Source organism: Myiozetetes cayanensis, unplaced genomic scaffold (assembly GCF_022539395.1).
Source record: "Myiozetetes cayanensis isolate MyiCay16 unplaced genomic scaffold, myiCay2020 scf5-8, whole genome shotgun sequence".
Taxonomy (NCBI): domain Eukaryota; kingdom Metazoa; phylum Chordata; class Aves; order Passeriformes; family Tyrannidae; genus Myiozetetes; species Myiozetetes cayanensis.
In genome coordinates, this window is record NW_026087742.1 from 93477224 (window position 1) to 93502257 (window position 25034).

At 39.9% G+C, this 25034-nt stretch overlaps 1 protein-coding gene across 3 annotated transcripts in view; it reads right to left on the reverse strand.

Annotated features, from left to right (window-relative positions):
• Positions 1-25034, reverse strand: part of MYO16 (myosin XVI) — a 359061-nt gene that overhangs the window by 273499 nt on the left and 60528 nt on the right. The window contains exon 2 of one of the 3 annotated variants that reach the window (XM_050333207.1): positions 12890-13104. The exons of 1 other annotated variant lie outside the window; for it this stretch is intronic. In XM_050333207.1, coding sequence (XP_050189164.1) covers positions 12890-12929 — 40 coding nt within the window. In that variant the 5' untranslated portion in view covers positions 12930-13104. Of the gene's footprint in view, positions 1-6268; positions 6624-12889; positions 13105-25034 lie in introns of those variants that run through there. One more of the 3 variants, XM_050333208.1, reaches the window with a different exon arrangement.

Consider the following 25034-nt stretch of genomic DNA (forward strand, 5'->3'; position numbering starts at 1 on the left):
GTATAAACTTCTCAAAAAAATATCTTTCATCAAAATCTATTTCCCCAGAATTGCTTTATGTATCTTCACAGGACCTAAAAACTCCCAAGCCATGGCTCATTATACAGAGCCACTCCTCCTACTCTTTCAGGACTTGCAGGGAAGAGGACTCCTGCCTCTGCCTCCGCCTCCTAGCCTCATTTTCAGCAGGCAGGGTCTCTCAGTCATGCTAAGCATCTCATTTCAGTAACAATCTTAACCTCATGCCACAGGTCACAGTGTTATAATGACATACGAGAAAAAGGAGTATTTTCCAGCAGCCATGCTGTACTTAGCTCTCTTATTGCAGAAATAAACTATGACATGAGAGTTAGCAGACACCAGCACAAACTATCAACCTAAACAAATGGGACAGCTGTTGAATAAAGACTGGCACACACATACTTCTTCTGTTTACAGCTCTCCTTCCCACCATCTCCACAGCTGTTACTGTTTTGTCCCTTGAGCTCTTCACTGGAGGCAGAGGACATGTCCAAGAGGACATGAGAATTCTCTGGAACTTTAGAATATACACTAAATAAATTAATAACAGCTCCTGACCAACCTTGGAATGGAAGAAATCCTGTTCACAGGAATGAAAAAACTTCAAAGAACTTTGTTAATTCTCTCATCACTAACCATCCAGTGTGGCAGAATACCTACATGTCACCATTACTTGGGTGATCACACATTTCTGCACATGCTTCCAGAGAGGTGAAGGGTTCCTGTGTCACACAACAACTACAAGTCTCCAACTTTCTTTTCATGCTCCTCTTCTCTTCTTATTCAGTGTAAACTACAATAACTCACGCTACTGAAATACAGATGAAATTTTCACAGGCCTTACTGTCTCACAGTAAGCTGACACGAAGGTATCACGTTTCACCACTTCTTCATCCATAGGAGAATCAAGTTCAAGTCTCCATCCTCTGAAAACTGAAACTAATGTATCATATCACATCTTTCCCCAACCCTTTCTAAGTTGCATAAGGTTTAGGTAGAGCTACTGCTGTGGAACATGTCTGGAGCATCAGAAGACTGGTTGAATCCCTTGGGAAAAGCACAGAGACTGAATTTAAAGTGCTAAATGAGTGTTTAGAACGATACACATCGTTTCGCCAAAGTATCCTAGAATGTCAATACATTCTGTCCCATAACCCTGCTGAAGAGGAACAGGCACTACCATGGGTGAAACTCTCATCCAACTACATTGAGATTTCTAGTAGTTAATAATTTTATTGAAACAGAAAATGTATTGAAACAGTAAGTTATGGAAAAGAGGGGTAAAATTAAACAAAATGGAAATCACGAAAAGAATACACAGAATTTACTCTTCTTTCATTCATAAATATGTGAGCAATTTTGTTATCAAACCTTGAACATAGTGTGAAAAAAACACAAGATGACATCTGTAAGTACATTACTGCTGGCTTCTGCCTTTCAAGACAAATTATATGACTAAGGTCTCTGTCACTGCAGACTAAAGTCAAGACAATGTTTTTATCATGTAAGGAAACACTGCTGTAGTACACAGACTTGTTAAGTACTCTGATTAGGAGGCAGGAAAAAAAGGAATAGTTGAGATGACAAGATATCCAAAGAGAATACAGCAAAATTTAAAGGTCAAATCTTTCAGTGCATCTTTCAGTGTAGCTTGAAAAGTGGGCCTATGGGAACCTCATGAGGTTTAACAAGGCCACGTTCAAGGTGCTGTACCTGGCTCGGGACAGCTCCCAGTATCAATGCAGGCTGGGGGCTGAATGGATTGAGGGCAGGTCTGCCAAGAAGGACGTAGGCACGCTGGTGGATAAGAGGCTGGACATGACCCAGCAATGTGCACTTGCAGCCCAGAAAGCCAATCATATCCTGGACTGTATCAAAACAAGGGGGGCCAGCAGGTTGAGGGAGGTGATTCTCCACTCTGGTGAGACCCCACATGGAGTGCTGTATCCAGCTTTGTGGCCTCCAACATACAAGAACACAGACCTGTAAGAGCAAGTTGAGAGAAGGGCCACCAAGATCATTACAGGGCTGGAGCACCTCTCCTATGAAGACAGGCTGAGAGAGCTGGGGTTGTTTAACCTGGAGAAGAGAAGGGTTGACTTTACTGTGGCCTTCCAGTACCTAAGAGAGCTGAAGAGGGACTCTTTACAGGGGCATGTAGGGATAGGAAAGAGGGGAATGGTTGTAAGATGATGGACAGCAGGTTTAGATTAGGTATCAGGAAGAAATTCTTTACTGTGAGGGTGGTGAGGCACTGGAACAGTTACCCAGAGAAGCTGTGGATGCCCTGTCCCTGGAAGTGTTCAAGGTCAGGTTGGATGGGGCTTGGAGCAACCTGGTCTAGTGGAAGGTGTACCTGTCCATGGCAGAGGGGTTGGAACTAGATGATCTTTCAGTTCCCTTCCAACTTAAACCATTCTATGACTTTATGTTCTTGTACTCTTAATTAATTTTCTTCATGGACAATCCTTGCCAGGTAGTCAGATGCTGAAGGTAATAAGGGCTAGATGTTAAAGAGAATAATTCTACTTATTTTATATCTTGTTTCAAATTCTAAATAAAATTTGCCTAATTAGTATTTCAATCCCAAACCTCTGTAAGCATTGCTCTGTAACAGAGCACAATTCAGTGTTTCATAACTCATACAATGGAGATAAAGGAAATGGAAGCAAAGATAAACCAGAAAGAACAGAAGTAGTCTCTGATATTCTGATTTGATGATCTCGATATTTGGATAAATTCACTTGGCTTAGACTTCCAGCTGGCATGACTATAACTCCCTTTTAGCAAGGTTTTAATTCTGTTTACATTTATGCACCTCTACACCATTTGCAGAAGAAATCAGACTCTTGAGTAATGAACTTAAGCCTCCTTAGTAGTGTATTGTTTTTCATAGTTACCTCTGCAGATCCCTCAGATGAAGTCCAGAGCACAGGTGGAAACCCAATGCCATAACATGTAAATGATAATATTTATGTCATAACCAGATATACAAGGAGAGAAGATAGCATCAAGGTGCTGCCTGATTTGCAAAATTGCATTCATTTGTACAGTCTGTCACACAAATCATCGAGATAAAATGGTACCCAGCAGCTGGCAGATGTGATACTCTCCTGTGCACTACTGTTCTTTCTTTTAAATAGCTCATGCTCACAGATTGCCAAGGAGAAGCCAGTAGCACAGACAGGGACAGCTCAGAGCAGCAGCGATACTTGGCTGCTAAAAAGGAGATGGGCATAAGTAGTGACAACATGAGCTGCTCAAAGAGGCAGACACACATACAGCTTGTGTGTTAATGCTGCAGGTGCCAGTTAAAGACAACATGATGGCTGCAGCAGGCGTAATTTCAGAGTATTACTGGGATGAAAGACTTCACTGGGCATGGTCCCAGAAAATCTGGTTTGACCACACAGCTACCCTGCTTAGAGCAGGAGGGCATATCCAGAGAAAGGCAATGGAGCTGGAAAAGGGTCTTGAGCACAAGTCTGATAAGGAGTGGCTAAGGGAGCTGGGGCTGTTTAGTCTGGAGAGAAGGAGGTTCAGGGAAGTCCTTATTGCTCTCTACAACTACCTGAAAGGAGGTTGTAAGGAGGTGGGTGTTGGTCTCTCCTCACAGGTAACAAGTGATAGGACAAGAGGAAATGACCTGAAGTCATGGCAGAGGAAGTTTAGATTGGGCATGAGGAAAAATTTCTTCACTGAAAGGGTGGTCAGCATTGGAACAGGGTGCCCATGGAAGTGGTGGAATCACAGTCCCTGGAACTGTTCAAAAAAACCACGTAGATATGAAGCTTAAGGACGTGGTTTAGTGGTGGATTTGGCAGTGGTAGGTTAATGGTTGAACTCAACAATCTTAGAGGTCTTTTCCAATGTTAATGATTCTGTGGTAGACTGGAGACCTTCAAGGTTGGATCTTTCCAGCCTGAAAGATCCTACGACAAGATGGTGACTTACATGGTGAAGTACAGGTCGTTTTCACAGCCTTCTAATGGGAACAATGCACTGAATAAATTAGAGACTACTAGTAAAATGTTACTAAAACCATAGGAAAATAGCCCTTCTCAGCTCAGATCTCCACACCTAATTCCTGCGGAGGTAAAAAACCAAAATGCAAATACATGCAAAAGCCAGACACAAGGCTACAATTCATAAAACACTACTTTTAAGGTGACATTAATTTGTGTCTTTTAGCTATTTCCCCTCTCCCCAAAGCAGACCAAGAGACAGTGCTCTGTAACCATGCTTCCTCTAATTCAGTGTCTTTTCCTTCTGATACAGAAACCATTCATGAAATGGCTTGAAAGCAAAGTGTGGTGTGAAGAGTCATGTCCCGACCACTGTGAGATTCAGCTGTTCTCAGCACATCTCAGAACATTGCTGGTTTTACCGTTGTGCATGCAGCCCTGGCCCATCTTTGATCCCAGCTGTCTGCCAAGCACAAAATATCAGCAACATATTGGCATGTTAAGTCAAATAATAACACTCAGGGGAGCATCACAGAGGAAGTGTTTCTTCTTCACTAATTACAGTTGGAAATGGAAACACTTTCGCCAATTCTGAAAAACATAGGCAGTAAAATGCCATCTTGTCGGGCTCCAGCCAGCACTCGATGTCTTCTTAAGCATAGTGTTTAATAGGAAAAGAGCTGTGTAGTAAAATACCCCAATTTGCTGAGAAATAATTAATCAGAATTCCAAATTTGAAAGAGACAAATATTATACATAAAACTAATCTTGTACATTCACCTTTCCCTCTGCTGTGTTTTAGTCCTTCATCTCTGCCTTCTAATCAATGCAACGAACATCCCAAATAGTCATCATTTTCTACCTTTTAATAAAAGCACCTTATGGTCCTCCTCATCTCTTTCCTGTGGTTTCACTGAAAAGTTATTTATTTAATATGCTCTTGGCACTCACATGCCTATATAGATTTGCTACAGTTTCACTTTAAGAAAGCAATTCTAAAGTGAATAAAGACTGAACAATACTTTTTTGACATCTTCAAGATAGTTATTATGTTGCAAATTCCTCATTTGCATTTATCAAGTCTTAATACAAGCTCAAAGACTTATTCTTAGAATTCACCTTTAAAACTGCAGTAAAACTAATCTGTGCTTCTCTGCATGAACAGGGAATTTGGGCTTGTAACTCCCACTAGTTTTAAAAACAGTCCATATACAAGTCCCATTGAATCCAGACAAGAAGAAACCCACACAAATAATTTTTCCTTGAATTATTAAAATACTTCCAGGGCACCTTAATTCCATATTTAAACAGCAGAGAACCACTTTACTCGTTTCTTAACTGTAACATGGTATTTTAAAAATAGTTTCAAAAATATCCTTGGTACACTTAAGTCATCAAAGACCACAATCTGGAGAGAAAACCTTTTACAGCGATCTGCTATTTTTCATTTAAAAACTGTGACATGATTAGAAGTCTGAAGTTTTCCAAGTCCTTCAGTAAAAAATATTCATGGTTATCAAACTACTGCTGGCTGTCCAAAACAAGTACCTATACAATAACTCATTTATCTGATGTAAACCCAGCAATTTCCACTCAGATCCTGTATGCTTTAAAAGGCAAACCCTAAAAGCTTGAAAAATGTGCAGCTAGGAAGACAAGCAGCCTTGAAAAAAATGCTGTTAGGAATTTGCTCTGCATTGAATCAATATATTTAGCATAGATCCAAATTTCAGGATGCCTTTAAGGAGGCAGCTTGCATGATTCAAGGTTAAAAGTTCACTACTATTTTTTTTAAGTCTGTTACACCAAATAGCTAAATATTCTGATAGAGAGGGAATTGAAGCATTTGATCTATAGTAGATGATGAGCTGGGCTCAAAATTATAAAGCTATTCTCATTTGTATACCCTTGCAAAGTGTGAGAGCCATGTCCAAGGTTGTCCTTAAAGGCGTCCTTAACATAATGCTGTGAATGGCATTTCTTCTTTCCGGATACTATATTCTTTGGTGATTAATTTAAACAAAAGTTTTAAAAGCTGATCAGTATGAAGTTCAGAATGAGGGCTTTATCACACACACAATGAAGTTGCCTCTGAACAGAGGAAAAAAAGAATCACTGGGCTCTGCCTGCATATTCACATGCAAAGTAACAACTCCCCTTCCCCACTACTACATTGACATCATGCAGCATCTGCCCTTGACTTTTTGCATATGCATTTAAAAGACACACCTTGGAAAATAAAAAGACAGTTTTAAAAGCAAAATAACCATTTTGTTACTTACAGCACTTGATAAAATGGTAATGAGACATTCTTTCATCTCAGGCTGTAGTCTTGCTACAGGTTTCAGCATTCTCTTCTGCTACAACTGTCATGCCCAGAAAATGCATTATTTAAAGCCCTTCCTCAGGTATCCAGTACACCTCAGAATACATTATTTAATGTAGGTTCTGTTCCAGGATCTTGCAGAGGCTTCCAAGTCATCCTCACCCGGCTGCTGGAGTTACGATAAACCTCTGTGTGTCTTGAACCATGACTGCTGCACGTGCTATTGTAGCACAATTGATTGACACCGCTCCTAATCCCACATCCCTGGAATAGAAAGATTTAATTGGTGTGCACTTGCAGCCACATTCTTCCAGCACTGAGGTGTGCTGCTGCACTGCGGTTTTCACAGTCCTGCCAGTTAATGGCTTTTCAATAGCTTTCAAATGGCAGCAAACTAAGCTTGATGAGTGGGCTCGAATGAAATAGCAGAACAGGGGATCTTAAATTTTATTTCTGCATGTTGTTCATGTGCCAAATGTGACCAGATTTTTAGCTAGTACTGAACCAGGATTATTTTTAGTTGCCACCAGTTGCTGTGTGAATAGAAAATTGATATAGGTTGCCAAAAATAACCATCTTTTAGCATCACAGATCATTTTTCAGTATGTTATAAGGTAAAAATCAGGATAGAGCTCACAGCCATCTTCAGACTCTCATGGTTTATGCATGGATTCATTTACATTGAGCTAAAAACGTGCTCATGTGTATTCTCCTTGATGTGTTCCTGTTTTATAATTTCTTTGTATTACATTGTATCTTTTTCACAGATAGAATATTTATGTCAGAAGAAAGAAACTGCAAGATCTGCATAGTTTATATTATGATTATGCACATGTTGTCTAATGACATTTTAATCACTGATTGTAAGACAAAAAGCCTAAGAAAATGCATCACTAGGAACAAGTCCAAGCAATTATTTACCACACTACGGAATAACAAGTCAATGTATACTGACGCATTACCCGGTTTCAGATTAAGGGCACACAAAAGGCAGACCTGCATTGTATTTTAAACACTCAGGCTGCAGCATCTTCTGAGAACAATTCCTGCATTACTTTTCCAAGAACAGTCACCCATGAATTTGCTTACTACTTTTGTAAGAAACCTACAGCAGAACTACAGTAAAATATGTTTACAGAATCAAAAAATCATTTAAGAAAACTGTGCTCAGCGAAGAGTTACATTTGCTTACCATGCATCACGCTTACCACAGTCAACACTTCACTGAGTGAGAGCTCTTGTAAAGGGCAACTGATATCCCAGCCATATCTAAATTTTTTATTCATCTGAAAGGGCTCTCACCTACTATTTTGTATACATAGCATTTTTAACAGCTACAAAGTGTTAAAGGGACTACAAAGGGAAAAGGGTCTAACTAATTAGTGAGGATCACTAATGCAGATTCTATTAACTATGCTGCAAAGTTCCCACAAGAGCAGAAAGATGTATATTCACAGGCTTCCACTGATCCATTAGCAAAACCCTAAGGTAAAATCTCTCAGCTTTAACAGCCACATATTTCACATCTGGTTTTAGGTAAAATATGCACAGCAATTCTTTTGCAGAACTAATTATTTAGGTGTGGGGTTTTTTCCTGAAAACACAGCTTTCCAAAAGAAAATGAAAAAAATATCAAGAAATAACCAGAGGGAAATAGGGATAAATCATATAAAACACAATACAGTAGTTACATTACCATGGAAAATTTTTTACTGTAAAGCTCAGAAGTCCAAAGTAATTAAATCTATCCAGACTGTCTTTCACACCTATACAACACTAGGCTAGTTTGGGCCATATGGCTTATAAAATAAACATACAGAGTGCTTTAAGTGGCAATGTTAGTCATAGTTCATGAGCAAGTGTCAAGTAATCTGACAAAAAGCCCTTTGAGCAATACTTTTTGGTGGAGACACTCCTGACAGGTTCATCTCTGGTGGTATTGCCAGGTAGACAAACTGCCATGTCTAATAACATCATGCTTTCACAAATCCACATTGGTTAAAACCAGGAGGACTCTTGGTAAACACTAGTGAATAGGAGAAATGGACAAACAATACTTTTCAGAAGACAAAGTTAAAAGGAAGAGGAAGCATCACTGATTTTGGCTTGAATAAAATGTGGAGAAAAACTATTTGGTTCTGTCTCATTTCAGACTGTAACATATGTGTTTATCTATTGAATTGCCATAGTAAAAATTTAGGATGATGGAATTTGGTAGCATTTATGTGACAGGTTAGACTACATCCTCCATCCTGCAAGGAATGAGAGAAATCAACAAGTGTAAGTGCAAGGTCCTGCACTTGGGTCAGGGCAATCCTCAGTATCGGCAGAGTCTGGGGGATGAAGGGACTGAGAGCAGCCCTGCCAAGAACGACTGGGTGTCAGTGGTGGATGAAAAGCTGAACGTGAGTCAGCAATGTGTGCTTGCAGCCCAAAATGCCAACTGTGTTCTGGGCTGCATCAAGAGCAGGATGGCCAGCAGCCTGAGGGAGGTGATTCTGCCCCTCTATTCTGCCCTTGAGATACTCCCATCCCTGGAAACCTTCAAGATTGGGCTGGACAAGGCTCTGAACAACCTTATCTAGTGACTCTGCTCACTGCGGAAGGGGGTTGGACGAGATGACCTCTAAAGGTCCTTTTCAACCCAAACTGTTCTATGACTCACTAGTCCTTTACGGAGAGTATTAAGGTACAGTACACTCTTGAATGCTGCAAGCTCTTGACTTGCTATTTACATCAGACTAACTGGGAACAGTGCTGCTGTCTATAGGGCTAACACATCCCTGATTTCTTCTCTCCTAACATGCACTAGTCCATGCAATCAGAGAAGCATGTGGGACTGTTTGACAAGTGACAGTCTGCAATGCTACACCACAGCTTGGGTCTGTGCCTTTCAGTTGCATCGTTGGACTACGCCAGTCCAAGGGGCAGCATGTACCCACCTGCAGCAGGACACTGCCCTCTCCCATTCTCCAGAAGTCTGTGTGCCAAAAATATGTGGTTGGTTGCTCAAGTATGAATAACAGCCTCCAGGTGAGTGGAAGAAAGGCACAAACTTTTCAAGAGATGACACCTTGGCAGATGGTAACCTCAACAGGCCTTTCATTTTAGAATATCACTCTTTTTTTGCTTGGCTATTTTAAGTATATAAAATATTTAGTTTTATTACATGGGCAATTATCATTAGTGGGTTTTGCAAAAGAAGTGAATGCTTCAATGGAAAGAAAATGGCACTGTATATTGCTGTCAGTAGGAAGTTATGACACATGGAAGGGCAGCATTAAAGCAGCGAAAAATGAGGAGGAAGGAAAGGTCCCTAGAGAAACTGTAGTATGAAAACTCTAGGCAGAATAAGTAACATGAAATGGAGAATGAAGAGAAATGAGAACAATGGACACGTGCAAGTGCAGAGACAGAATGAACCTTGAGAAGTGGCAGCTAAACATGAGGCAAAAGCAAGTCATAATAGAATACTTAAGGAGGTGAAATCTGGATCACCTGTTGGAAAGACACACTATTTCCACTGCAACTTTCTGTTAGACTGGAGAGTAGAGAAAGAATAGAAAAGAAACAACAATATGCGTGGTGGTAGTTGTCCACGTCACAAACAAAGATTTCAAGTGTGAGAACAAAAAGAAAGATGTAGGTTTCTGAGATGATTCCTAAGGAGGGATTACTTAATTATCAGTAATTTTACAAAAAAAAAAAAAGAAAAAAAATTGCACAATTTGTTTATTCACCAAAAAGAGATATTAGTCATGTAAGGTATTTTCTCCCGACTGATCTCCAGCAATAAAAAGGAATTCAGAAGATTAAAAAGATCTAAACAACATTTAAAATCTGACAATGTAAACTATGAAAGTATATCTATATAAGCTTTAAGTGCATTGTAAAGTTACTTTCTCTGAACATTAGGTGACATAGGCATGTTTTCAATTACAGCCCCACTGTTCCAAAAAGTTAGTTCCAAAAAGACTGTGCCAGTGTTTAAGTCTACAAAGAGGCACAAGTGCTCTTGCACTAGGGGACTGAGCTTGTATTAAAACTGGTGATAAAACACTTAATTTACTTGATTTTCCCCAGCATAGCAAAATAGAGATAAAATAGAAACAAGGTCAGAAAACAAAATACATTTGGTCCTTCTGAAAAAACTCCTTGCCACCTCTCCCTAAAAACATCCAATTTCATGTTTTATACAAATTCACCATTCAATGACATTAGAGTTTTTAAAACAGAATCTTGGAACTGGTCAGCCATCACTAGAACAGTTCTTTTTCTTAAGATAAACACACATTTACAGATTGCCATTTTAGAGTAGACACTGCTTTCACATTTGAATTTCCAAGGCTCAAAACTTGACTTCGGAAAAGCACCTATGAAATGCATCCTACAATAATCTAGCAAATAAAATCAGTTTAAAATAAGGTTTTGCTGTCCAGAATTGACAAACTATTGCATTCAGGATATGTAAATATTTTGCTACTATTCCAGTGTCTTCTGGTGTCACAAACAACTGAACACCTAATAATTTTATCATCTGAGTATTTTATAATTCACATATAACTGAACGATTTGTTGGAGAAATGCAGAACTATCTGAAAGCAATTTGAATAATGAGAAAAACACCATGACTACTGGTGTTAAATCCATGATGGATGCTCCTCATTTATGCCATCTTCACTCAGTGAACAAAGCTTTTTATATTCCTTCAGATGTTACAATTGTGCATTACTTATGGGTTTAAGACTGCAGGAAAAAAACGTTGAATGCAGAGTAACATTTGACATTGTTCATATGTTCTGACAAGCGATACTGCTTCGCAATCAAACCCTGGCCATACTATGCAGCTGCTAACAAGCCACTCTTCAGATAACATCTGAAGTTGTATGCTTCATCAGGAAGCTAGGGATGAGCCATTGCAGATGCAGATACTTAGCAAGAAGGACTCTATACTAATCTGCTCTACATGAGTCACAGCAGAACAAAACATAGCAGTTTTTCCAAATAAATTTTCAGACAAACTTGCCGTTTAGATGTGAGGTTTGCTCCAGAGACAGCAGCAACAAATCAGATCTAATCACTCAATCAATCACTTAGAGTGTGTCTGACCTCTAGAGAATCAGATGACTTTTTCTTTTCTCTTCCCTTCTTCCAAGCTTTGCACACTTTCTTCCTTTTCGCATTTCACTGCAAATGCCTTGATTTTTCAGGAAGCTGGCTATCCTCCTCCCATTTTTCTACCACTGGATTGAACCCTTACAGAATGAGAAAAGTGAAAAAATCCTTTTTCTTCTTCTCTATATACTATTGTAACTGAATGTATATGGGTGGACCAATCTGTACCTATTTTTTCATGGATTTAAAACAGCAGATTAAAATCACAGGATATTATTACCCAGTACTGATGAAGTTTGAAAAATTACCAGTAGAAGTTATGTGCCATTTGAAAGTACTACTTGCTTCCTCCCACATCTAATGACCATTTTTAGGCTGTGTGTAGACCTCTCTAGCAGTTCCTTAACTGGATGGGATGAAGAAGCTCTCACTTGTGAGAGCCTAGAACAGAGTAATAACAAGGTCAAATACAATAAGAAATCCCAATAGTCTCATATACAGTTAGGGTTATCTTTGGCACTAGTAGTGACTTGATAATTAATTTCTTCATTACAATCTGTGTATATATTTTTTTAAATTAGATTTCTAAATATATTTGATGTAAGGATATTACAGAGAGAAGCTGTAGTCTTTATATATGTAAAGCCCTTAAAAGACTGAAAAGAAAGTACCAAAACATGATAAAAAGATAAGCAGAAAAATGTGTCAGCCATTATAACTACCAGATACAAAAAATGAAAAAACATCCATGGATTTCCATGTAAGGAGTTATTACATGCTGTCGTAGGTAAATGTTGGGTCAATTTTTCTCACCTCCCACACAACTGCAGTAAGTTGAGAGAAGGTTTATGTAGACAAAAGAGATCTGATGTGGAGAAAATAATATTAGGATTTATTACTAGTAAGATAAAAACTAAAGAACTATATATACAACAATTCTAATTAGGCAAAAGTGCTATGTATTTACAGAAGTATCTCTCCCCCCTTGTATAAGTTCAGGAGGAAAAGCAGTTTCTTTTTCATTTCCGGAGCTACAGGTCTTCTAAATAATTTTGCAGCACTTGAAAGTTTCTCTTCTATTATCTCTAGGACGACAGCTCCAATTTGACGCAGCTGGAACTGTCTTTCTCTCTCTCTCTCTTCTATGTCGACCTCAGGGCTGGGCCTACCCCCTCCTGACCTAAGACCGGAGGCTGGGGGGTTACCTGGCCCTGTGGGGTCCTCCATGGACTGCAAGGGGACACTTGCCTTATCATGGTCTTCACCACAGGGTCACCAGGGATAATGGCTTTTGAGTCCACCCCTGTTTCCTGTGGGGTCCCTCCTCACGAGAGATAGTCCTTGATGGACCTCTCTAGCGTGAGTCCACCTTCAGGCAACAGTTCTTCCATTCTCTGCTGTCCCTCAGGGTCACAAATTCAGCTGCACCAGCGTGGATCCCTCACTGGGTCACAAGCCCTACCTGAGCCAACTTGCTCCAGCGTAGGTCTCTCTCTCTCCATGGGTCACAGGTCTCCTGCAAGATTCTGTTTCATCTTAGGCCTCCCATGGAGTCACATCTTCTTTATGCACTCCTCTGCTCCAGCGTGGGCTCCTTCAAGAGCTGCAGAGGGGGTCTCCTCTCCCCAACAGTCTTCCACAGGTGGCAGGGGTTTTTAGTTTTCAGTCTCTTCCCTGCTGAAGGGAGAGAAGTAGGGGAGAAAGAAGATGCCCCGCCTTCAGGTTTCTCTCTCCTCCGGCTGCCAGCTTTGACCTTGGAGGCTACGCTCTCTCTCTCTGCCTGGAATTCCTTTTGCAGTACATCTCGTCCAGGCAGTCTTCCTTCAGAGTTTTTCCTCTACTCTGTTACATGACTTTGGTCAAGGGGGCTTCAGTGCCACATCTGCCCCTGGCCCAAGGCTGGGGGAGGACGGAGGCCTGGCAACAATTGGGCCTGCTGCCTTCCCCTACATGGCTCCTAATTTCATCTGCACCACAACTTTCTCTTTCATCTTCTTAAATATGTAATTGGCAGAGGCATTACTAAAACTTTTGATTGGCTTTGCTCTGGAAATCCACCTGGAAAAAACTATTTTCAGCCCCAGGAGGGGTTGGTCGGTAAACCCATGACACATGCTCAGGTAGATTTTCTTAAAGTTTATAATATTCAGGAAAGAAATAGACAACTAGAAGAATTTAGTGCAACATGAAAATTGTATTGTTATCTTCCTGATAATTAGCAAATGTGACAACCCATTCCACTGTATCCCTAATTTTTTTCTTCCTGACATTACAACATACTGAGGAGAATTCTGTAGACACAACATGAGTATTAGACAGCTGATAATTATTGTGCTGGCAATTATGATGCATGTCACAGTTTCAATATAGATACTGTAAACAAAATAGGATACCCTTAAATTATACATAAAACAATCTGAAAAGCGAAGACTAAACTTTGGCAAAAAGGGCTATCTGAGACCTATTTTATTTTCTGGTCTTTCTACTGTCCATTTTATCTCTCATGCTAAATACAATACCACTTCTTTTTCAGAGCCTTTCTGCACTCCATTCTTCAGGTAAACCAGCACAACTTGTTAGTGCATACTTGATTCCCAGTGTTTTCCTAGGAAGCACAGAGAATAAGTGGGACCTGGGGAGGGAAGGTGTGCAAGGTATGGAAAACTACACATCACTTTTAATAAATCGACTGCTGCCACATGTGCACAGTGTAGCAACAAGCTGCTGGGACAGTCTCTCTGTTTCTGCACCCTCTCCAGTCTCTATGGATGTACTTATTTATTTCCTCTTTTTTCCTTTGTCTGCATAAATGTTTAAAGAATTCATCATTCTGACCACAAAGACCAGCTGAGAGTCTGAGTTGATAAGGACAATAATCAAATGAAAGCGTATGATCGTAAGAACTTTTTATATTATATAAGATACTGTATTGGATTTGTCTGGTCATTTTTGGTAGCTGCCAGAAGCTTTCCTCATATCCTGCAGAGCCAATGCCAGTCAGGTCCAGGATGGACCCACCACTGGCCAAGGCTGAGCCAATCAGGAATGATAGTAAATGCCTTTGTGACAACATACATAAAAAGGAAAAAAAAAAAGAAAAAGTAGTTCTGGAGCAGATGAAAATTGTCAGTCAGAGAAGAGAAGAGTGAGAACATGTGAACAACTCTGCAGACACCAAGGTCAGTGCAGAAGGAGGGGGAGGAGGTGCTGCAGTCACCCCAGCTGAGTGTCCCCTGCAGTACATAGTGCAGCCCATGGTGAGGATGGCAGCCCATGGAGAATCACAGGAGTGCAGAGATTCACTTGCAGCCTATGGAGGAAATCCCACACCAGAGCAGTAGGCTATGACCCCATGGGAGGCCCAAGCTGGACCAGGATCCTGGCAGGGACCTGCTTACCCACGGAGAGAGGAGCCCACATTGAAATAGGTTTTCCTGGTAGGACCTGTGGCCGTGGGGGTGACTCATGCTGGAGCAGACTGTGCCTGAAGGACTGCACCCCATGGAAAAGTGACCCACATTGCAGCAGTTTGTGAAGAACTGTTGCCTGTGGGATGGACTCACACTGAAGAAGTTCATGAAGGACTCCCATGGGAGGTACCTGACAGGGAGCAGGGAAGGAATCCTCTCCCTGAGCAGCAGCACTAACAACAACTGACCGTAACCTCGATTCCATGTCCCTGCATCGCTGAGGGGGAGGAGGTAGAACTTGGGAAGGAGGGAGGGGTAGGGAGAAGGTGTTTTTAGGATTTATTTTACTTCTCATTATCCTGCTCTGATTCTGTTAGTAATAAATTTAATTAATATCTCCACTTTGAGTGTGTTTTGTCCATGATGGTAACCAGTGAGTGATCTCTTCCAGTCCTTATTTCAACTCATGAACCCTATGTTACATTTTCTCTCCTCTGTCCATTTGCACAGGGGAGGGATAGGGGAGTTGATGGGTACCTGGCATAGTAACTACAGCTGGGTCAATCCACTACAGATACCATGATGTTGCTTGAAGATGATATGGACAAGTCAATCAACTTAGTGAACAAGAGAGATAAGCAGAATTTACTGCACTCTGCTTGAACATAACAGAATTACATCTCATTCTCAAATTAGCAAAGAATAGATAAGGAGTTGAAAAGAATTCTGCAGCTGCTAGGAAAGGAGAGGGAGAAGGAGAAAAGTATATAAAGAACTGAGGAAACAGGTAACTATGAAAGGCACCAATGTCCAGGAAACAGTAAGAAACCAGTAAATCAACATAATTTTATTAAAATTATCTGAGGTCAAAAAAAGGCAATTAGTGAGGCAGGTTATAAGCAAAGGCAGTCAGAAAGATGGTAGAAAAGAACTCATGTGAGCAGTGGACAGGTCACAGCTGAGATGACAGTGAGCAAGAACAGAAAATGGGAGGATTCTCCAAACACAGGCTGAGAATCGTGTGGAGAGCACTGATTAATCAGTAGATACAACATGCCTTGATAATCAGTTCCTTCCAACAAAAATAAATGAAATATTCTATGTTTTGTACAAACAAAAAATAAAAGCAAAATTCCTCAAGTCAGCAAACAGATGATTTACATGTGAACAAGCAAAGAGTAAGGCAGCTTTGTACAGTTACTGCACATACCACTAGAGCATCAATAACCATCTGCACATGATCAAAATTCAGTTAAAATTCCCATAGCTGGAACCCAGTTTTTCTATTTTGAAATAATGTATTTCATGTTATATTTCATTCCCCAAAGATCTGAAAACCTATGGAACCTATTCATACAGAACAACACATTTATTTTCTTACTTGAATAGCTGGCTGTTCATAACGAACAGAAGATTAATTTCTTTGCTCTCAAATGAACTTACTCTTTTAATCAAACACTCTATTACAAAAATAGTTACTATTCTAATATTATTTTCATGGAAATACAGTAGTAATTACCTTTTATTTCAAAGAGCAATGGACACCTTAGAAAGTAACAAAAAAAGTAATGCCAAGTATAATAAGGTAAAACATGTCTATAATGAAGAATTATCCAGCAGGGTACATCACATCATTTGAACAAATTTATAAGGCTTTTTTGTCTTTCTTTCATTTATAGTGGAGTTTTCCTTGAAAAAGAGAAGAAGTATTTAGCACTTTGCCATGCTGGCAGAGGGAAAACTGCATGAGAATTTATTTCCTTCACCATTTAGCCAAAATACCTTATGTTGAAATCTCCATGGATTTCCACTCAATGCTGTAAATTCTTAGAAGAAGAGAAAACCACACAAGTTGGCACTGACTATAGACAATTCTTTCACTCTTAGATTTTAACCTCAAAATCAGGAGGGGTACTGCCACTGCCTTCAAAGGGAGTAAAACTAAACATTTTCAAGTGAATGACCTAAGATTATTGGAAAAATACATAAATGAGGTGCTATCTTGGAAAAAAGAATTTGGAATTACACACAGCCCACCAAGACTAATTGGCTTAACATCTTCCAAGTGCTCCCGTTACATTTGGTGTTAATTGGAGACTATGCATTTATCCATTTCTCAACATCACTGTCATTTCAAAACCACTTTTCCTTATCATTACCAACATATTTTTGTCATACTGAAGTACAATATAGTACTAGGTAAGCTAATTTGTCTAGAGAAATTAGTGGGAATTTTTTTTAACCAAATCTAGGTCCAACACCTTTTACTATAAGTCTTTATAGATCTTCCATCTATGTAAATCAAACATTGCATTGACATAGGTTTACTTAAAACATACAGTTCTGTATGTTTTAAGGGGAAAAATCATTACATCTGCTAAAAAATATTAGCATTTGCTGAACATAATTATAGTATCTGAAACTAACACACATTTAGAGTGTTTGTCAAGGACAGTTTCATATTAGTATGCATTTAATCATCAGAAATAAATTTCAGAAATGGACTTTAAGCATATGAAAACAGATATAAAGGCTTAGCACACAGACATGCCAACAATAAGATGGAAAGGCCCAAAGATGGTGGAGGTTTTTTGGGGTGTCTCTGGATTTTTTCTCCTTTTGATTAGAATACCATACATAATAGAGGAGACAAGTTACAGATGGTTTTCTGAGGCTCAGTCCAAAATGGATAACCACATTAGAATACCTCAAAGTTGGTACAGGTCAAAGAGTGAGCAAACAGAGTCCTTCAAAGACTAACTTAGGAGATCAAATAACCTATTCAAAAGGTGATGAAAAAAATATGATTCAGTAGATACAGATATTTCACAGTGAGACTGGGAGTGACAAGGCAGGTGAGAAAATTTTCTTCACTGATTTAAGCTTCTGATCATGGACCTATGGAGGAAGGAGGACAGCTCCTGATGTGACAAAAGGACACCATATCTCAGGAGGGTTAAGGAACTACAGCCTGGATAACTGACATTAATACACTCCTGAGAGGTATAAATGTGACTGTGACCCCCGCTGACCTGGGAAAAAAAAAAAAAAAAAAAGAGGAAAAAAAAAAAGTGCTAGAAGTTGGTGTAATCTGATTAAAGCAATCTGAGACACAAGGTAAAAAAAGCAGTGCCATTGACAATGCAGTTCAGAAAATCTGCTGCTAGTCAGCTGAAGAGAAAGAAGGAGGTTTTCCAGATTTCAACTTTTTAGCAACAAATAAACAATGACTAATTTTTCTTTTGCTGGTCTTGTTCTTTGTTGTTGTTTCTTTTTTTTTGTATACTTGAAAATATAACCTATTTTGTACGTTATAAACAAATATTTTTGTTTACAATTTCTTTAAACTACAAACAAGTTCAAGGTAGTTAGCCAACATCAAAGAACTTTACACTAGCAAAAACAATTATGATTTTAATACAGGAGGCAAAAGATCTCTGTAGTGAGCATCTAAATTGCCAGCATAAGCAAACATACCACTACAACCTGTAGCTGTCTGATGGCTACATCACATTATTCCTCTGATGAGCTGGCAGCCCCTGGCTTCCCAGAGATCCTCCACCTGTAAACTGAGAGCCCTGCAGCTCCCCAAGATGCTCTCTGAGATGTTGCAAACAATGACAATGAGTGGAAAACAGATCAAGTAGTTCAAAAATGCAACATGATACATGAAAGGAGCAGCGTGCACCCGGATTATCTCAGCTATTAAAAGCGGAGATCCTAGATGCTCTCCTGCAACAAATAAGCCAGCTGTAAACAGCTGGAAGCTACCACAAATTCTTCAAAGACCTTTTTATGCCTCTTAATTTTTCCCCACACTCATCACAGTACACAGTGGACAAAGAAATGTTTTCCTCCCCAAAAATGACTTTTTAAAGTCCAGGTTTAAAACAATAAATGTTAGGGAGTTTAGTTATTCTGATTTGAGGCAGTTTGTATTGTACTCTTCTTGCTTTTCTTCATACAATCATGTCCTGGAGATTCAACAGTAATTTTTTCTTATTTTATCAGCAGAATGCCAAGAAATGGTGCTGGAGAAGAACGCTGTTAGTGGTGAGGATGAGTATCAGAGAACTGAAGGCAAGAGATTGAGAAGGCACTCAAGGTGCACAGTTTTCAGTCCTACTGGTGAGTATGCCCTGACTCAGTCATGATGGAAGAGAAAGGCAAATCTGCAGCTGTTCTCTCTGCACCCCACCAGCTGCTCCAAACATATCAAGGGTAGAGAGACCAAGAGAAGGGTAAGAGGCTGGCTGACAGGTGTAGGGCTCTCATGAGCACATCCATCAGTCCAGCTCCAGCTGATCACCACCCTGCGACTCACAGTCTGGGAGAGCTGCCCCAGAATTGCAATGTCAGAGAGACCAGCCCTCAGGTGTTGGCTTTGTCCACCCACAAGGTCTCATAACATAGCAGCAGCATAACAAGGGCAGGTAAAGAGGTAAAGCAGAGATCTGCAGACCCTTGGCTCTGTATATTGCAGACAGGTTGTACATGATCAGTCCCTGACAATGACATTTGATGGGAATCTTGCTATAATTACATAGGTGTAATCATTCTCATTACCAGAAATCTCCTAGGGCAATGGCAGGCTGGAATACAGGAGAAGGCAAGACTGAGAGACTGTGGAAAATCTTGGAGGGTAAGAAGGGGCAGAGCTGTGCCTGACGGAAATAAGCTATGGGCCCTGATAGGATTCATCTCAGAATCCTCAAAGAGCAGGCTGACGTCATCGCAAAACCTCTCTGGATAATTTTTAAGCAGCCTCGGGAATCCACAGAGGTCCCAGTTGACTAGAAGCTGGCCAACGTTGTCCAGATTTTCAGAAAGGGCAAGAAGGAGGACCCTGGAAACTACAGGCCTGGTACACTTATGGAGAAGATTATTCTGGGCAGTATTGAAACACACTTGAAAGATAACGCAGTCACTGGTCAGAACCAGCATGGCTTCATGAGAGGAAACTCCTGCTTATCAAACCTGATTTCCTTTTATGACAAGATAACCCACTTAGTTGATCAAGGGAAGCCAGTTGATGTAACCTTTCCAGATTTCAGTAAAGCTTTCAGTACTGTCTCTCACAGGATCCTTCTTGAGAAAATTTCCAACACAGCTGGATAAATACATCATGTGGTGGGCGAGCAATTGGCTCATCAGTTGAGCACAGAGGGTAACAGTGAATGGGGGAACATCAGACTGGTGACCTGTCACTAGCGGGGTTCCACAGGGCTCCATCTTAGGCCCTGTGCAATTCAATATCTTCATAAAGGACTTGGAGTGGAAGGAATGCTAAGCAAGTTTGTAGATGACACAAAACTGGGAGGAGCTGTTGACTCCCTCAAAGGGAGGGAGGCCCTGAAGAGAGACCTCAACAAATTAGACGACTCTGCAATCACCAACCACATGAAGTTCAATAAGTGAAAGTGCTGGATTCTGCACCTGGGATGGGGCAATCCTGAATATACATACAGACTGGGGAACAAGATGTTAGAAAGCAGTGCTATAGAAAGGGACCTGGGGGTCCTGGTGGATGGCAAGTCAATGGCACACTGCAGTGCCCTGGCAGACAGGAGGGCCAACCATGTCCGGGGGGGCATCAGGCATCGTCAGCCAGTCAAGGGAGGGGATTGTTCTGCTCTGCTCTGCACTGGGACAGCCTCACCTCGAACACTGTGTGTGGTTTTGGGCACTGCAATATCAGAAAAACACTAAGCTCTTAGAGGGTTTCCAAAGGAAGTCAACAAGGATGGTAAAGGGCCTTCAGAGGAAGCCATATGAGGAGTTACTGAGGTCACTTGGTCTGTTCAGCCTGGAGAAGAGGAGACTGAGGGGAGACCTCATTGCAGTCTCAAATTCCTCATGAGGGGAAAAGTAGAAGCAGACACTGATCTTTTCTCTGTGGTGACCAGTGACAGGACCCAAGGGAATGGCCTGAAGCTGTGTCAGGGGAGGTTTAGATTGGATATTAGGAAAGGGTTCTTCACCCAGAGGGTTGTCGGGCACTGGAACAGGCTCCCCAGGGAAATGGTCACAGCACTGACAGAGTTCAAGAAGTATTTGGAAACACTCCCAGGCACATGGTGGGACTCCTGTGGATGGTCATGTACAGGGCTAAAAGCTGGACTTGATGATCTTTGTGGGGCCCTTCCCACTCAGCATATTCTGTGATTCTGTGAGACTCTATGAGATCAGAACTGGACAGGGTAGTAGTGCCACAGCTGGGGAGTTGCAGCAGCAGCAGTGTCTATCCTGATCACAATTTTTTTTTCCTCTCCAATGAAAATTTGGGGGAGCGGAGAGCAGAGGTTTAATAGCAGAGAGGTAAAGATAATGCTGCTTTCACATGCATTACCCTGAGATAAAGTCTGCCTTACATATGGCAGCGCACACTCTTTTGTCCAGGCTTTAATTTCCAAAATGTCTTTTAAAAATATCTTCCAGAATCCCTAACCTTGATGTCCCCACTCAAGGGGACAATCTTTTGCTCATTTGGTGGCTTTGAGTTGTATTTTTAATTGCATCCTGCTATCCCTCCTAGCCAAAGAAATAGGCAGCTCCTCCCTGGTAAGGAACACAATCCTTCCGCTTGGCTGTTCTGGCCGCTCACTGTGTGGCTGTGTACCAAGAAGGGCACTCGTGGAATATTCCTGCTGATTAGTACGTTAAGTTAGTAACATACTTTTCTAAAAATGACCATCTCTACAGTTAATTAAGTGTATCTCTTTGGACCTTTTTATAAATATTCACACACATAAATTACAAGGAAACTTTCAAACAAAATCTGAGGACAAAATCTCTTGTGTAACTTGCAAAAACAGTAGGTTTGTTGTGCACAGAGAGGATTTGCTGGCAAATGCACACAGGCTACTGTTTGAATAGGTAATGTCATGGTCCATCTACTGCTCTTGGATGACCCAATTGTACTTATTCCCTCGTAGGAAAACTACAAAGAACATCAGTGTTCGTTTTTGTATAGTATGAAGTATTCAAGACGGAAATCAGTGTGAGAGCTAGACTATCTTCCTTTCAGTTTCTGTTTAGAGCTAAATCTGAAAGGAATAATAACTCATCAAGGAAGATAACTATGACAATACTGAAGTTTTGAAAGGCAGCACAAAGACTCTCTAACTCTCCATGGCATTGCAGCTCCTTGTTGATAAATTAGGTAAGGAAAGCTTAGGTTTTTTTGGATGATCCATGTTATTTAACTGCACCTGAGAGATGAAGAACAGATGTTTCACAAATAAGATTTACATATCAATGGTTGGCAGTAAACTACAAAAATAACTTACACCAAAGTTTCACATGAAAATGGTATTAAGGTGTATGTACACACTGAGATGTCAAGATGAGTACTGAAGAACTGAATCCATTTTACAGAGATCGTATATTATCAAAAGGTATTATTTTCAAGGAGCTGAGAGAAAAAAAATTAAGAGAGAGTTACTTATAGAAGACATAGTATATGTAATCACAGAAATTGATATATAAATCATAGTCTATGGAGAGGTGTACAAAGCCAGATTGTGATGCTACTAATCTACTGAAAACTTCCCTCTTGAATCAGCCACATGACTTATAATAAACACCAAAATATTTATTTTGGAATTGTAAACTATCATTTGCCTGCTTTACCATAATCACTATATTACACTTCATGGATATGATCTGATCCACAGGCAACGCATACTGGGCTTGTAACATTTGATGGTATAATCTTTCCAGCCCCTGCTCTGAAGCATACACCTCTCTACATAGGTGCACGTCTTCCATGAAATTTATGATGAAATTTTTTGTTTTCTGTCCTTAAGGAACACAATGCAAACGTCTTGGAAAATTTTACTGAACACCTGTGGGGATCATAGTGGGTGCTGACCCACTACAGTTCCTCTGCCTTGCCCGCCACCAATACTGACACATGCAGTCAAGCACATGCAGCTTCCAAAGAGTAAGGGAGAACAAGTTGTGCTGTCATTCTGCCAGAGCCTTAGCAGAACTACCTAACTGACAGATTTTAAAGTATGACATAGTATTGCAACCTGTCCCATGCATATGTCCCAAGAGCCTGCTAATTCAGAGCACCATCAGTCAGTTGTCCATCTCTGCTCTGAAATACAACACCACAACCTCTCCTTTGATTCTGCACATAGGTGCTATTGCTGCTGGTGGTGAAAAATGCAGCCACTCCACCAGCCACATGTAAAGTTACCTGAGACATATATACAGCTGTGCATGAGAACAAGGATCCAGATGCATGCATCCTCCAATCTTTCCACGTGTTTGACCATGAAGGAAGGGTACAGACCTATAAAAAAGTTATTAATTTCTGCACAGAGAAAACTGCTGTGAACTGGGTTGCAGCCACGAACACTTACAGTAATATGAGAAATGTCATCAGTGGGAATATCTCTCTCATTCCACAAAACCTTGGCACAAAATAAAAGAAAACACCTGTAAATTTTGTAACTTGAGTTTCTGGATTTATTTTTTTCTTACTATTTTCAAATGAAATAAAAATCATTACCTATAATCATTACTAAAGGTAATTTGTGAGTCCAACATATGTTCTGTTCCTATAAAATATACAAACATCTTTGACAGTGGATTACTACTGTCACTTATTTGCCACCAATCTAAAATGTTACTGGAAAATTCAAACCATTTTTAAACACAGAATATAAATTATTTGGTATGTTGTATTTTATAGAGGAAGCACCAGGCATGACTGCCGTTGATAACAGAAGCAATTCTGTTTCAGTTTATTTGACACTTTCAAATCTGCCCTTCAAGAGTCCTCAACTTGCTTCATATGTTCTTAACCCTAAAAGCTGAAGCCACCTCCCTCCAAAAACACTACTCTCCCATTCAGCATCTTCTGTTTATTTATCACCTGCTTAACTCCCTTCCATTCACAAAGACCGGGAGAAAACCATAAAACACCACATAAACCATTACATTTGAATTTCTTTTCACCCCATGTCTGACATTGCTGATATCTTTAAACCTATATAAATTAATTGGCTTTCATGATATATTGTTGTTTACAGTGTTAAGGAAGAATGTTTTATCTGATGGGATAGAAGTCATTACCACATGAACAAAGGTTCATAACCTAAAGGACAGGGAAACAATATCAGAAAAAGAATTTTCTACCTGACCAGAAAATTATTAACAGTTCTTGATAAGAATGATGAATGATGCCCAGACAACATCAGGAGAGATCTAAGAAGGAAAAAAAAGACATGGAAAAATCTGAGAGTAAAGGAGAAAAGACCATATAAGTGAAAACCTGTTTTCAACACGCTTACCAGAACTGCAGCATCAGGCCACTAATGAGAAAGGAATGTGGCTGCAAAGAAAGACTAGAAAGAGACATTCAGAAAAGAAAAGCATTTTGAGTAATCCTGTTTACAGTGGGTCCATGTGTTGGGAAAAGATTTTCTACATCAGATCAGCAAACTCAGACTTTTTAGGATGCCAGTTTTGTAAAACTGAAGGAGTTATTTTTACCTTGTTCTGTGTAAAATAATCTTGTTATTTAGATCATGCAATAACAACAGTAACATTTCTAAAGAAAATAAATATACTCATATACTGAAAATGCATGGGTAATTATTTCATTAGAGTATATTAGCTTGGAAAGCACGCCTGGAAGTATTATGGACAGTAGACTGGAGTCAGGATAATACTAAATCTAGTAAGTCATAGCAGAAAATGTAAGGCAAGAATGTTAACATGTACCTCTGAGGGGATTAGGTAGAGCTTGTATTACATATAAAATCTTGAGAATTTTCTTTACAGATTAAATTAATCCTCACTGTTTGCTCTCATAAAATCAGATTCTTATTTCTTTGATTGGTTTTTACATCAAAGTCTTTTTATAATCAAAGCATTAAAATGGAATGTTATTTTAAAGAATGGCCTTATTGTATGCTGTCTCTGTGAAATTCCCACAGATATAATGAGAGATCTGGGTACGTGAGGAGTGCAAGGTCAGGTTTTGTAATGAAAGGGGCAGAGATATCACCATGGTACCAGTTTTGCATTGTACAAATTATATTGCATAATTGGGTTTAAGTGAAAACATTTAACTTTATGGTAAAACAAACAGCAACTCCTACAACACAACCTTGTGGTCTACTGAATTTTCAAACAGACATTTAATTCTAAAACATAATTACTGAAAGCCTGAACTAGTGC